The sequence below is a fragment of the Capsicum annuum genome, chromosome 2 (assembly GCF_002878395.1).
Source record: "Capsicum annuum cultivar UCD-10X-F1 chromosome 2, UCD10Xv1.1, whole genome shotgun sequence".
NCBI classification, from domain to species: domain Eukaryota; kingdom Viridiplantae; phylum Streptophyta; class Magnoliopsida; order Solanales; family Solanaceae; genus Capsicum; species Capsicum annuum.
The window spans coordinates 5,761,706-5,778,017 of NC_061112.1; the positions used below are offsets into that span (position 1 = coordinate 5,761,706).

Consider the following 16,312-nt stretch of genomic DNA (forward strand, 5'->3'; position numbering starts at 1 on the left):
TCCATATCCTCGAGATTGAGCCATAATTTCTTCATTCTAATGTCACACATAAATGCTAAACTCACAAGAATAAACTATATTTCGAACTTACTGAATTCATTCTTGAACAACCCTTTCATATACCATTCTTAACTTTCTAGCTTCAATAATCATCATCAAATACTTATACTCTCATTTGCAAACATATATACATCTCTAAACACATAATCATAGCCTACCAAGATCACAATTCTATACATATATTTTTCCGAAATCGTAAGAGTCAAAATCATACTTAAAATACCCAATACCATCTATCCAAAACTCCTCAACTAGCTATTAAGTACACCATGTACCATATAACTAGCCTTCTTCCACTTAGCAACTGATGGGTACTACTAACCACACACAACACTTAATAATATTAGAAAATAATGCAACCCCATATCACCTTGGGCACACCTCTACATCATACCTACAACATCATACTTAATCTCAAATCAATAAACTTAAATTCTTGCATTCACTATTTCAAGTCTATTGATTCACCTCCATATAACTAGCATCACTAACCAAGCAATTATTACATCCACCTTGATGACCATCCACTGTTCAAACTTAGTGTCTAGTGCTAGGCATGATGAACAATACAACCTCACATACTATTCTCGCTCGAAAGTTATAAAATAAGACATCAAGAAACACTAGTCCATTAAAGCCTCATAATAACAATAATTGATCATATGATCACATGGTCTATCTTATTGTAATACATTAGCACCTCTGCCTTCTACACATTATGACTATTTACCCATTTATCCACCTAAATTACTTTCATAGCTCTATAAGTTTCAACTAACCTCCTTTTTTTTTTGCACCCTCAAGGAAAGCCTAAATTAACAATACTCAACCACTACTCTCATTAATAATCTATACTTTTCTAACACAATAAATACCATCAATAACTTCTTTCATAATTTAAGCAAACAACAATTAACCTTAACTAGTAACTCTTTCTCTACCTTTCACAAAGAAACATGTACCACCTTCATTACCCCTAAACAACCACACAAGTACATATCACCTCACTACTAACTCAATCGTATGCAAAAATTTATCTATATACATTCAACCAATCTCCATCACCATCTTTCTTGTCACTACACTTCTAAGCCCACACTTCTAACTATAAGAAGATTCTACTACTTATAAATCATAACACTAAAGTTCATACTATCCCCTAAATGCAAACACTATTTAACAAACTAGGCTCATACTATCTCCTCTCATGAGAAAAAGCTCTATCTGTATTGAATGGTTAATGAGGAATCTAGATAAATATCTTCCTCTTTCTTAGCTGAACACTCATGAGGATAAGAAAATAACTTTCAACTTAAGAAAGTTATAACACACTGGAGAGATCCTCTCAAGCCTCTTGTGTGACTTCTAAAGTTACTGATAGTAAATCTGATAGCATCATCTTGGGAGGAATTGGAGCTTACTAATCATGTTATCTCAAGAATAATACATAGATAGAGAAGTATAGATTAACACACGAATAGACAGAAATTTCTGAATGAATAAATTTATAACACGGTCTAGAGTATGAAAGAAAGAAAACTTTTCTTAAATGCCTTGTAGCCTCTCGAAGAAAATTACAGACGTCTCTATACCATTCTGCAAGACTATACTAAACACAGCTTCACAGACACCCTAGGAAACTTGAACTCTGTGCTCTGATACCAAGTTTGTAACTACCCATGACTACCCCTAGTCGTCACATGGTGCTTAGGACTACAAGTGATCCTAAGTTAACCCTTCTATTGGCATAACCCATGAACAACTGAATAAAATACATAAATCTAAATGAAATAAGCGAAAGATAAATCTTTTCTGAATCTGATCAATATAAAACTAAATTAAAATTATTACAACTCTGCTTTTACAAAATAAAACTGGAATCAAATACATTGACTTTACTAATTGTCTATGAAGCCTCTACTAATACTGACTATAGGTAGCCGAGACATGACCCCCAGCCTCTACTAATTGTCATGGAGTCCAACATCTTACCCACGTTAGGGAGAGCTTTTCTACCCTTGCCATCGGAATAGAACTTCTTATCTTAAGTGATTACTGTCTTAGCCCACTATGGGCAATTTTAAACCTTCGGTGGCGCATAGTTCTGGGGCATGAGACCTTTGGAATCATATCCAACTCAGTGCTAAATACAACTCCCATTCTTTTGCTCAGAACTTTAGGAAATCCACCTTAAAATAGCATAAGGGTTTGTAATAAAAACCAATTATGCTTCTCTTCTTTAAATCTCAAGTTGTATGAACGGTGTGGATTCCTTATCTTATCTTAGGGTCAAAAGACCAATTCTTTTCCTTAAATATTGGTAAACAATTATAAAAGCAACTTAAGACCATAGTCTTCTTGAAATCTCAAACTCATTCTTGATATGGACTTATCAAATAAAACTTAAGAGGATGATCTTAAAATCTCAACACTTAAACTGTAGGTTTAAAATTCATGCTTAAACTCATGAAATTCTCAATGTCATTCTTGAAATCATTTAAAAATATGAATTCATAAGAAGAAAGTGCAATTCATGATATAAATCTTCAATTCAAAGAATAAGTAGGTAAGATGAACATGCACTTAAATACTTAAATCACTTATAAATTTATAAACTCAAAACAAGATAATTTGGGTATGAACCCTAATATGAAATTTATGAAATCTTAACTTAAAACAAGTTTTGGGCACAAGGACGAAAGGAGTATCCTTGTTCATAACCCTATATACGTTAATAGGTTTGATTTGATGTAGAAAACTTGACTTTGAAACCCTTGGAGATGATCTTGAAAGCTTTGCTTGAGATTCTTGGATTAGGGAACTTAATTCTTGGTTTTTCTTGAATAGATTGTTATGGCGTCTTGAAGTTCTTGAATGGAGATTAGGGTTTTGTTCTTGGAGAGTAATTATTAATAAAGGAGGCAAATAATGCTCTTGGAGATTTAATTATCTATTATGAACGAGTTAGGGTGTAGGAAAGGACCCTTTTACAATGCAAAAACAGAACCTGGAAAATAGGTGCGGGCGATGGAGCGCGCGTCGCGGGCATATCGCCTCGGCTTACTGCCTCTCACGAAAATGGCTGTAACTTTTTACTCAGGTATTGAATTTAGGCGAAATTGGTATCATTAGAAATCTGATTAAATTATCTACAATTTGGTATTTTTTGAGATGAAAAATACCACATATATAAAAAGTTATACACGTTTAAATTAGACCCTTGTAGAATCAAATATCAAATTTTGGACGAATCAAATGATCTTAGCTCAACTTTTTTCTAAGTAATTGCTATGAATATTTTTCACCTCGAAAGTACTTCACACACTATGATAACGATCATGACATATGAATTTAAATAAAATTATGGATTTATAACTTACACGGGAACAATGGTTTGATTTCTAGCTCGAAAATATAGGGTGTTAAAGTTACCCACTAGGGTAGAAACTAAGAAAGGCTTTGCTAACATTTTGGGACTGATACCAAAGTTGACGGCTATATAAGGAGTCACAAAAGAAAGTGAAGCTCTGGGATCTAATAATGCATAAACATGAAGATGGAAAACTTGTAACGTACCCGTAACTACATTAGGAGAACTTTCCTGATCATGCCGAGTCTGGAGTGCATACAATCTATTCTGGTGTTGCCCACTGGTTGCACTGGAGGTGGCACTTACTGAGTCGGATGACCTGCTGAAGCTGATAAAAGATTAGACTGGCCCTGTTAGCGCGAATCCTTTCCCCTTTGAGCAACTACTAGACACTCTCAGACCCTGTGGTCTATCTTGCCACATCCACAACATACGTCACTACCACCCTTACACTCACTATGATGATTTCTACCACTTTTTCAACAAAGCAGATTAGTAAGACCACTGTTCACACTACCCTAAGACTTAGAGCCTGGCACCCTATCCCAATTGTCTTGCCTGAACTTGGGCACTGGTGCACTAGCTGGAGATGGAGCTGAGGCTAAAAATTTTTGACGAAACTAAGAACGGCTACCACCCTCTGACCTTGGTTGAGAAAAGTTGAAACTACCTGTTCTGCCCCTCTTGTTCTCTCTTTCCCTCTCCTTACGCTTTTTCTTCTTAATCTGCTGAATGTGAACCATTAGTCTAGATAGGTCCATGTCCTTAATCAACATGGCAGTCATACACTCCTTAACCACACTATCAACTACACTAGACACAAACTTACTCATTCTAGACCTATTATCCGCCACCATAGAAGGAGCATACCTCCTCAACTGAGTGAACTTAAGAGATTACTCCTTTACGCTCATATTACCCTGCTTCAAATTGATAAACTTTTAAACTTTAACTTCACTCAACCCTAAGGGAAATAACCTGGCTAAGAAAGCTATGGAAAACTCTTCTCACTCAATAGGCCCATCTCTACACCTTGGTCCTCCTTTCACTACTTAAACTAGGTATGAGCTATATTCTGAAACTGATATGCAGCCAATTATTCAATTTCACTCGAAGTGATGCCCATGATATCTGTCACTTTCTGAACCATATATAGAAACTCCTGAGTATCCTTCTCAGGTTTGGATCCCGAAAATAAAGGGGGATTCATCCGGGTGAAATATCGAATCCAAACTACGTTCATATATGCCAATGGATTGGCTAGGAAAATAGCCTATTAGTTCTTCTGGGAAGCGACAGAGTGGGCTAAGGTAGTGAAAGCATCCCTGAATTCAGCGTGAGAGACATGCTCATTCAGGGGATCTTTTTGAACAGGCGGTGGTGTGGGCTGATCCCCATTCCTTCTTTCGTTGTTTCTTCTGGGAGGCATTATCTGTAAATGGAATGAAGGCTGATTTAGAAAGAGAGTTTAAATAGAGCTCATGCTCTTTTTCACGACATGAACACTGAAAGAAGGTAAACATACCTAAAACATTTCATAGCTTCTTGTCCATAAGTGTGGCGCGCTTCACACTTATGCACAAGACTCTATTCAATGTGCCTTTCAGACTTCCTAAGATACTTTAAAACCTTAGGCTCTGAAACCAAGTTTTGTCATGACCCGAGTCTACCCTCAAGTCACGACAATGGTGCTTACGGCCACAAGTGACCACAAGCTAACCCAGGAGCTGGTACCTGCTATGCACACTGAACAAAATAGTAATACAGCACATATGTGGAAGGTAAGTTGATAAGACACTATAAAACTAGATACTAAAATATGTATCAAAATATTTATAAAAGATTTGATAGAATACTAGAAATAAAATGTCTATCTAAAAACAACTGATAATACTTAAATGACTGACTGACTGTCTGAAAGCCTCTACGCATCATGGGGAGTCGATGGGATAGACCCCCAACTAACTACAACTGACTGAACATAAGAAGGCACTAAATTAACTGAAATAAACAAATCATGTTCTCGATAGATGAGGACTCACCAATACTTTTGCTAAGTAATGCTAAACTATCTAAGAGCGGTTGGAAAACTGTGAGTCCGAACCTATGTTATAAAACAATATAGCACAAAGAAAAGTATGCGGTTAGTACTTTAAATGTACTAGTATATGAGATGAGGACTGACTGAAATTCATGAGGCAATTGAGCATAGATGCATGAACATGTAATATTTGAGAATACAAGACCAAGCATAAATATTTTTTTAAAATAATTTAAAATCTGAAAGACTGAAAGCTATATAACTGAAAATCTTCACACTTGATCAAGCAAACCTGAACTGAAGTACACTAATTACTGGACTGAGACTGTGGGAGGTATCATATAACTGACATGCCTTAATCTAAGCTAATCGAGGTCCAACCTGTAACCCAGTTGGAAGGGTGTCAATACAGTGCCATGAGTACTAATACTGGCTGTGTAGATCCACTAATCTGATGTCCCGAAGGACTAAAGAGTCAGTCTTGAACTGACGGGTGACTCCTAAGAGAGTGTCAGTCCTAAATTGGTGGGTGACATCTCATAATCCTACTTTGGCTGCGTAGTTCTGGAACTTAGGGACTGCTTCTAAAAACCTAGTCCTATCTGGCGGATGAGCCCCCATCCCTAGGTTTGCTCGGTGCTAAATTCCACTCCCAACTAAACTGGCACTGGTACTGAACTGAACTAAGTTTAACTGAATATTATTTCTAATAACTGATAGTACTCATCATAATCATAATAGCTGAGTAAATAACAAGACTCACTATTTCACTGAATTATTACTTGAAAATTTAAAATTATGTAGATCACATAACTATCGGGTGTTCATAATCCACCAGCACTGAATGATCATAAAAATACAAAATCAAACTTGAGATATTGTAGTATGCAATCATGGTTCAAAGACCCAAAACATGGGCATTTCATCAAATATGTAAGAATCATAAGCTTGAGCATGGAAATGTCTTAAACATGAGAAAACAACATGATTACATGGCTAAATTCATAATTTGGAGATTTATCCCAATATCACTTGAACATGAAATGGGAATCGTAACACTTAAAACATGATATGACTCATTCCACTTGAAAACACTTGTAACCACAACTTGAAATTAAATTAACAGGAGATTCATGGATTTATTTCATCTTGAACATGCATAAACTCATAAATTAAACCAAAAGAGGGTTTTGGATTCCATGGGTGAAAGGGACCCATGGATGAACATCCCACATACCTTAACAATTGAATTCTTGAAGATTTCTTGGATTGGAAGCTTGAACTCTTGATTTCTTGAGAATGAAGCTTGAATTTGTTCTTGGGGAAGAAGGAGGGTTTTCTTGGGAGCAATTTAAGTGAAAGAGACAAATAATTCCCTTTTAGGAGCCCAAATCATGTTAATGACGGATTGGGTAGAGGGGAAATGACTCAAATGTCCCTTAGCTTAAAGGCTAAGGGGATGGACGAATGGGCATGGATGCGCTACGGACTCCAGACCGGTAGGGTAAGACCTGAGCCATAGGCTCTAATCCAGTAGACTAAATCGGGCACCATGGACTCTGTCCCGATGGACTAAACTAGGCGTCGTGGGCCTATCTCGATGGGGATACTATTTTTGTTTTCCAAACATACCTCTACGCCCGTCCGAAAATTCTGAAATTTCCCCTAGACATACCTTTAGCAACTCCAAACATATTTCAACTCAAAACTCAACGTCTCGAGGTTGGGAAGACCAAAATAAAAATCATCGGAGTTTAGGGATCTTAAAAATGACTAAGTCCTCAACACTTAGTGAAATTTTCAAGCCTTGGACCCCTTAAGCATACAACTAAGAGTTGAATCGAGCTTAGAATATTACAGGGTATTACAAGTAAACATCTTAACTAACCTTCAGCCGAGTAGATTTTGAAGTATTTAGTTGAAGAATGTCTTCGAATCGACTATCTAGTGACGTGTTTGTATATGATGCTCTTTCTTTATTTTTGCAATTCCACTTAATAATAATTTCCGAGCCTATTCCAAAAATTTTATTATCGGCAACTCACGTGCTAGCTCGAGTTTTTCGTTTATACACTTCGCTATATTTGAAGTCATCATTCTTCCTCGATTAACAGGTGGCGTGCCCACTTTTCAAATCCAGCATTCTTAAGATAGGATTTTACCCTCTGATCAATCTTCTCAATTTGATTCAAAAAAATTCAAAATCATCTTTTGGTATGCCTTAGCCATAGCATAAAAAATATTGCTAAGTCTATCTTTACTCTTTTTGAAGTTTCTGCAAACATTTGGATATACAACACTAACATCCTTTATTATTCTTTCATTTTGGTCAGACACAACACACATACTGTCACGCTCTCCTAAAGCATTTCTAAACTGCTCAAAAAATGACGTTCAAGAATTGTCATTTTCAGTGTCAACAACACCATATGCAATCGGCAGAATACATCCTACAATTTTAATATAAAATTTTTAATGTCACTGATACGATTAAACTTTTTATGAAACATAACCAAAAAAAATCAACTAACTCAAAATAGAATATTACATACCTGGGCCGTCAAAAGTGCTTGCAGAAATAAATGTCCCTTTATATGCCCTACTCAAATAGGTTGCATCAACCACAACTACCAGCCTGCAAAACTGGAATCCATTCTTCAATGATTCTAATATTGTGAACAGATACATGAATTTATTATTCTTAGATTTATGCATTCTAATATGGGATCCTGGATAAACAACAATTTAGCATGTAAATGTGTCTAGCCATTTGACGATAATCATCTTCAGGTTTTTCTCTTAACATCTGAACTGCATGTTCTTTAGCCCTTCATGCCTTCTGATAATTAATGTCTACCCCAAAAATATTTTTAATATCTTCGATTATGTCATTCGACGTGTGTATTCTCTTGTAATTAATAAATTTTGGTGCAGTAAAACCAATAACAAAACCAACCATAGCTTGAAGTTGTGTAAAAAAACTCTATCTTTCAACGGACATGTGTGAACATCTTGAAAAAATCAAACTTTAAAGAGTTCGGTCCCCCGCCGACATGATGTCTTAAATATCCAATTATAATTCACCGAACGATATTATAGGACATAGCTGTAATCATACCAAAAAAATTCTGATAATATGTTAAAAAATAAGATATATTTTAACGTACTAAAAAAATAATGAGAGATGCATACAATGCACCCTCGCACACAATATGTATCTATAAGCCTACTCATATGTAACTTTGGTATTCTTATTTCACTAAAACTAAAACAGGCCGAGATACATATATATACATAAACATAGAATCAGAGATACAATATGAAGAAAAAAAGTATCATATATGTCTAAATATGTATCTCGATCTTCTTAACATAACAAAAAAAAGAGTTATGTAAAATACAAATAGTTTTCGTCAACAAATTAACCTACTCCTTACATACGTTATCCTTTGGTAACATATTTTTTTAACAACAACAAGGAGATAAGAAAGAACATTTAATTTTACGTTAGATACATAATTCAATAAACAAGAGATACATACTACTATTGATACGTTAAACAAGATACATACCTTTTTTTGTCAGATCTTTTCGCATAGAAATTGACAAAATGCTCAATGGCATACCTTGATAACAGAAATAAGAGTACACTTGTCCTTGTAGATTTGTCCAACCTTAACTTCACTATTTTTGTTTCCCTTCATATCGAACAATGGCAATGGAGCAGAACAATTAGAATTATAACTGATTAGTTCCGCTACTTCTTCAAAAGGATTTTTCAAACACATTACTGCACCAGTTTTCCCATCAAACAACATCTCACTATTAGATTTATCTATTATGGTGATGATAAGTGGATACATCCCAAAATCAGACTCATTTTTCTTAATTTCAATATAAAGCTTCACATCCATCTCATTACGAATCAACAACGGTGTCACATTACTATCAACTATGTAACGAGCCTCATTTTTTCAGCTTTCGTCTATTTTTAGTTCTACAACAATGGATGAAATCAATTTATCAAACGTTACATGTTCATTAACAACAATTCCATCACTCTTATAGCCCTCGTACTTTATATCATTTATCCAAACACCGGAATGACGTAATAAGACTAAAATATTCATTGCAAGTACTTTAAATAAAATCAAGAAAAAACAATAAAAAAGTCATAGGAATTGTTTCTATCTGGAAACTGATTATGGAAGAAAGTTTGTTTAAAAAGGTGAAATAACAAATAAATTATCCTTTTTTATGGGATTTTATTGAGTTTTTACCATTATTAGTTAGGTTAATTGCTAAATTTATGCAACTTTCGTTGTTACAGCCCTTAAATTATGCAAATTAGTTTAATTATTAAATGTAATTGTAGAATGTATTTCACATTAGTTATATTTTATCTGCAATGGCTAAAAAGTGAGATTTTCTAAAATTTAACAAAAAGTTGAAATTTTAGGTAAATAGGGGTAAACATGTTGTGATATAGGTAAATTTTACATAAATAATAATATATAAATCATAAAATGAAATAAAGATTTATGATGTAAATATGAAGTATAAAATTTTAAAATCAAACTTTAATCAAACTTATAATATATGCTAATTAATTAATAAGGGATATGTGTGTTTTTGTGCGCGCGCGTGATAGGGTTATTTTTCTATATGAAAAAAATAATTTTTTGCTTCTCTTTCTGTTTTAAAAAAAAAAAACAGAAATTATTTGCTAAAACTACTTCTACTTCTTTTAAAAGCACTTTTGTAAGTTTATCAAACGCACTTTTTGTCAAAAAAAAAATATTTTTTTTCTCAAAAAAGTGTTTTTTGTTGGAAAAGAAGCAATCTCAAACAGCGACTAAACTAATGTGTTACTTCTGACTACTTTTTGCTATATTTTCAAGTTTCTATCAAGTGTTGTGAATATGATGTAAGTTACTATACTACATGTTTTATTGCTCTTCCTTACGTTACTCTGAAAAATAAACTCTTTGAAGTGGATTCTTAAAGCAAACAAAAGCACCAACAAAAAAAAAATGATAAAACATTAGAAATGAAAAAGTATCTGATTATTATAAATTTTTAAGTATGAAATCGAGGAGAAAATTTGAAGGAAACCAAAGCAACCAAAGAAAATGAAAATGTTCATCCGACAACTTTATAAAGTAATTATAAATTGGTTAGGTCATAAAAAAAAAAAGAGTTGAAGATACATGACATTTAACATTTAAGTAGAGAATACAAATAGATGAAGATCTTTTGTCACCTATGAAATATATTTAGATATAATAAATATGATAATATTTTTTAAGTATGTTTTTTCATTTTGTTTGTTGTTTCTTTCTTATTTATATCATTATTTATCTTGAGTTGGGAGTCCATCAGAAGCAATCTCTCTACTTTGTTTGAGATAGTGGTATGAATTACATATATTTTACTCTATTCATACTCTAATTTGTGGGAATATACTAAATATATTATTGTAGTAGATAAATTATTTCAGTTTATATACCACTCGGCTATTTTTCAAATTATTTTACTTTACATACTACTCGACTAATTGTCAGTATTCAAAATACTAAAGTTTTGTACTGTCACTGCAAATGCCAAGGATCTAATTTGAAATAACAAAAAAAATAATACCATATCTGTAAGTTTAGATAATATAATAAAGACAATGGAGCTGCACAGTAGAATAGTCTTTTTGTTTTGTTTTTTTTCAATCTGTGTGAGTGACTGTGTGTAGCTTGTTTCTATCGATTTATTTTGATTTTCTCGGATCTAAACTACGTAAATTTTAATTGATATTTAAAAATGTATTTTTATTTTTAAATTTTAATTTAAAATATGAAATTAATTTAAAAATTAATTAAATTAGTCTAAAAGGTGAAAAGTGTCATGTAAATTAAGATATAGGGATTAATACCTTATCATAAATTCATTCCTCATTTTCCAATTTATACATACATACATACATATATATATATATATATTATGTAAAAGTATTTTTTAACAATATAAGAAACTTAATCAAATATGAAGAAATTACTGTCAAAAATCAACTCGTCATCTCTAAAAGCAACAAGTGTCACATTATAAATTGAGATGAATTGAGTATATTTTTTGTTTAATTAGTGTAAGAAAAATTGATATATATATATTAAATTCATTTTAATATACCTTCTCCGTTTAAAAATGAATGATCTGGTTTGATTTGATACGAAATTTAAAAAAATAAAGAATATTTTTAAATTATATGATTTTAAATTAAAGTTATATCAAATATATCAAAATACACTTAATTTTATGATATTAAATATGTCATATAAAAAATTAAATTAAAATTATTATTAAAAGAAAAATTTATTCTTAAACATACTAAAAGAAAAGTAGGTGATTAACAAATTGGTCTAATTGACTTCAAAAAATTTAAAAAAATGTCAGTAAATTAGGATACATGTATTACTATCTTATCGTAACTTCATTCTTCATACTGCTATGGTGTTTTCTTTGTTTTTGTATAAATATATTGCAATCCTTTCCAATGGATATATCGTTGATTTTCTGTTAAAACAAACTTGCCATTTTCTCTCTCACACAACTCTTCCTCTTAGCTCCATGTTAAAGAAAAAGCCAATGAATGGTATGAGAGAGTTCTGTTCCTAAGTCCTAAGTGGGGTTTGGTTTTATTGTCCCTTTTTATGCGTGTTCTTTGCGTGTTTTCGAAACAGTCGGTTTTTCATTGTATAAAAGACGAAAAAGAAAATAAAGCTTTGTTTATTTATATTTTGATTTGGTTTGATTAACGTTTGTATCCTTGTCAATATTGATTGGCGCTTCTAGAAATTCCTAGTAAGAAGGAAAATTCAATTATGGTTTCGATTTGAGAAAGATAAAGTTGTCTTTGTTCTTTTAACTTTTGGAAACTGAACCCAAAAATGGGTTCTCGAATCTGAATACTGTGGGCGGTTTCTGCGGGTACAGTTCTTCGCATTGTGTGTGTGTGTGTGTGTTTTCTGACCAAATTTCAGAGTGGAACTGTTGTAATGGGATCCCCTGCAATGTCTATTGATGAGGTTGTGGAAGATATCATGAGACTCAACAAATCTCTACCAATAAGGCCAGGAATTGATGAAGTTGAAGCAGCAAAAAGTTTAATTATGAATGTCGACAAGGAGGAAAAAATGAAGCTAGAGACAATAGGGCGGCAAAACAAACGAAAAGATGTTCCAGGAGAGCTATTCAAAATATTGCAAGAGATGCAGAGGAATTCAACTGAATTTCAAAGTAAAGAACAGAAGAGAGGGGCATTGAAACTGTTAGATCTCGAAAATGTTCATTATCTGTTCGATGAATTGATTCAAAGAGCTTCAAAATGCTTGTCCGCCAATACATCTTCAGCTTCTTCAAGGAATTCGAGTAGTTTGTCTTTGGCAAATTCATCTTCCTTCTCTGGTAGCAGTTTCAATTCTCCGGCAACTACATCGACCACTACGAGCTTTTATAGTGAGAAGGAACCTGTTAAAGTGTCTGAACTGGTTACAAGAGACGATAGTTACTTGAAGAAGGCGACAACCTCGTTTCAAATGGATGGCATCAGTGTTGGGGTTCGATCGGGGAACGCTTCTTCTGCGCCCCAGATTGTCGATTCCACTTTGAAGTCTACTACTGGTAAGTTAAATGTATTTCATGCAACATATTGTGTCTAACCGTGTTTTAAAAGACAGGGGTATGAGATGGGGCGTTTTACTTAGTATGAGGCAAGGTGTAAGCCCTAAGGAATGAGTCGTAAGCCCCATGGATCTTTAAATTTTTAAAGTGGAGTCGACATGGTCATGAGGCGTAAGCCCCATTTTGGTAGGGATGTGTGTTAAATCTAGCTTAATCGGAGAACTTTTGTTGCCTAAAATATGAAATTATGTTTGTGTTTTTTCTTTCTTTGGATTCTGTTGATTCGACCTTTTTTAAGTTTGATCGAGAAGTGCTTTATCTGTAGGTGAAGATGGTGAAAAAATGAGCTTGATAAAGCTTGCTAGTTTGATAGAAGTATCAGCCAAAAAAGGAACCAAGGAGCTAATTCTTCAAAGGAAATTGTCAGAACAATTAGAATGGATTCCAGATTCTCTTGGGAAGCTATCAAATTTAATGACTTTGGATTTGTCTGATAATCGAATTGCTGTGCTGCCAACTACCATCGGGGGCCTTTCATCATTGCAAAAGCTAGATTTACATGGAAATAAAATTGTTGAACTTCCCGATTCAGTAGGAGATCTGCTTAACTTGGTCTATCTTGATCTAAGTGGAAATAGTCCGAAGACATTGCCTTTGACTTTAGCGCGGTTAACTCACCTTGAGGAACTCGATCTTAGCTCTAACATGCTATCTGTGCTCCCCGAGACAGTGGGTTCCCTTGTCAGTCTCAGAAAACTGACCGTCGAGACTAATGACCTTGAGGAACTTCCTCACACTATTGGTCAATGTACTTCACTCAAAGAGCTTCGTGCTGACTATAACCGTCTTAAAGCTCTTCCTGAAGCTGTGGGACGAATAGGTTCTTTGGAGATTCTATCCGTGCGGTACAATAACATCAGGCAATTGCCTACAACTATGGCATCCTTAACAAGTTTGAAAGAGCTCAATGTTAGTTTCAATGAGCTTGAATCAGTGCCTGAGAGTTTGTGCTTTGCCACCACACTCGTAAAGCTGAACATTAGCAACAATTTTGCGGACCTGCAATCACTCCCTAGGTCCATAGGAAACCTTGAGATGCTTGAGGAGCTGGATATGAGTAACAACCAGATACGAATTATTCCAGATTCATTTAGGATGCTTTCGCGTTTGCGTGTACTAAAGACAGAAGGAAATCCTCTTGAAGTGCCACCAGGAAATGTTGTTGAGATGGGAGCGCAGGTGTGTTTAAATTTTGCGTACTATTTTATATAGTATTAATATTCTTAAGTATTGTTCTTTTGAACTAATGATTTCAATTAGCTTTGGTAGATGGTTCACTAATGTTTGTTTTGTTCATCAAGGCTGTTGTGCAGCATATGGCTGATCTTGTTGAGAAGAGGGATGTGAAGCCACAGCCAGTTAAGCAGAAGAAATCATGGGCTCAGATATGCTGCTTTTCAAGATCAAACAAACGTAAGCGCAATGGTATAGACTATATCCAAGCATGACATACTGCTGCTTCTATATTTGTCTGGTGAGTTTGTTCTCCTTAAAACTCTCAATTTTAAAAAAAGGAAATAAGATCTCTTGACCACGTACAACTAAGAAAATGGATTTTTCAGATCTCTTATGTATAAAAATGAAAATCTTAGGTAAACAGGACATAAAACTAAAAAAGAAGTTTATAAAAGGCTAGAAAACCATTTCACTCATTTAGTGCTCACCGTGCTTCCAACTACAATCGCGTTACCAAACTGCATTTGTCATAAAATAATTGGCATTTGAAGTCATTTATCAGTTCCACCATTATCGTTGCAATTACGCTGGTGATAATAAGGTGGGGCGTTTAAGGATCTAGTGGTAAAGAATAATTTAAACAAATAGGAGTATTATGATTAAAGCTAGTATTGAACATCTTTTATTAAGGGGTGTGCAATATTTTAAAAAAAAAAAAAAGAAAAAAAAAAAAAGAAGAAGAAGAAGTGAAAGATATCCAGTAACCAGCTGGTGATTTGGTTTCTGAGATCCTGTATTCATGGCACTGATCCAGCAGACTGCTTGGATAGTTCTTAGCTCTTGCACAAAATTCTTGTCCTTTGATATAATGAGTTAATAAATGTAGATGGTGCACGAGACGTGTTGCTGCATTAATTACGACAATATAATAATGTTGGGTTGTAAGGGAGCGTCTCACATGCATTTGTTATCCCTCATACAGTGAAACTGAGCTGTGATTGTGCTGGAATAGAGCTGCCATTCCTCTTGAATTCCACCCCTGGCCTGCCAACAGAATTATCAGTTTTCTTGGGTGTTCCAGATCTGGCTCTGATCCTTAAATGCCACATGTTTATTTCTTTTCTTTTTGCGATTTTGTTTTTTTCCCTTGTAATTCTTTCATCCTTTCTGTTGTATTTGCCTCTACTGATTGTTTATGTTCTAAAATCAGTTGTATAATGACCCGGCAATGAAGAGGGAGAAATATCTGTTGTCGTCGATTTCTCTCAATGTTAATGAATTATTACCAGTTGACTTCTTATTGAATATCTCTTGTTATTCTCATCATTATGTTATTACTCCCTTCTTCGATCACTTTTTATCACATTTTGACTTGAAAAAACTATTATTGATATAACTATTTTATTACAACTTATGTAAGGCCAGTGCTAAGTCCAGACTCAACTTTATAAGAATTAAAATTTAATTTTATCAAAAATATAAATTAAGTCACATCTTTTCTCTTATATAATTAATTTAATTTATTGATACATTGATTATGTCTTGTCTTGTTTGGGGAGTAAATTGATTATGTCTTGTCTTGTTTGGGGAGTAAGTCATATGATTATTAATGTTTTTTCGTTATATAATTGGATAATTTTTAAATGAATTTATTTATGAGGAAGGAAGTATGAAGGAGAATTAACAAATACGAATCAACGTAAAATTTAATTTAAAACAAATAAATGATGTGTTCAACATGTTTTAATTCTTTTTTCATATTTGACTAGTTAGATTTTTGTAAAAAAAGATATTTTCTCTAGAGAAATAAATCTTTATAAACTTATGAAACTGACTTCGTGAAAATAGAAAAATTATATTTCGCACGTTACATTTATGGATTCCTTCGTTCTTCAATACACATTCTCTTCACTCCCAGTAGTAGCTTGCATCTCCAT

The 16,312-nt window shown here is 33.7% G+C and overlaps 1 protein-coding gene across 1 annotated transcript; it reads left to right on the forward strand.

Annotated features, from left to right (window-relative positions):
* Nucleotides 1-11,868: 11,868 nt before the first annotated feature.
* Nucleotides 11,869-15,680, forward strand: LOC107857565 (plant intracellular Ras-group-related LRR protein 4). The gene is made up of 4 exons (XM_016702367.2): nucleotides 11,869-13,139; nucleotides 13,465-14,378; nucleotides 14,501-14,673; nucleotides 15,358-15,680. Exons 1-3 carry the CDS (start codon nucleotides 12,515-12,517, stop codon nucleotides 14,645-14,647), a joined length of 1,686 nt encoding a protein of 561 aa, XP_016557853.1. The 5' UTR covers nucleotides 11,869-12,514; the 3' UTR covers nucleotides 14,648-14,673; nucleotides 15,358-15,680.
* The last annotated feature ends 632 nt before the right edge of the window (nucleotides 15,681-16,312 follow it).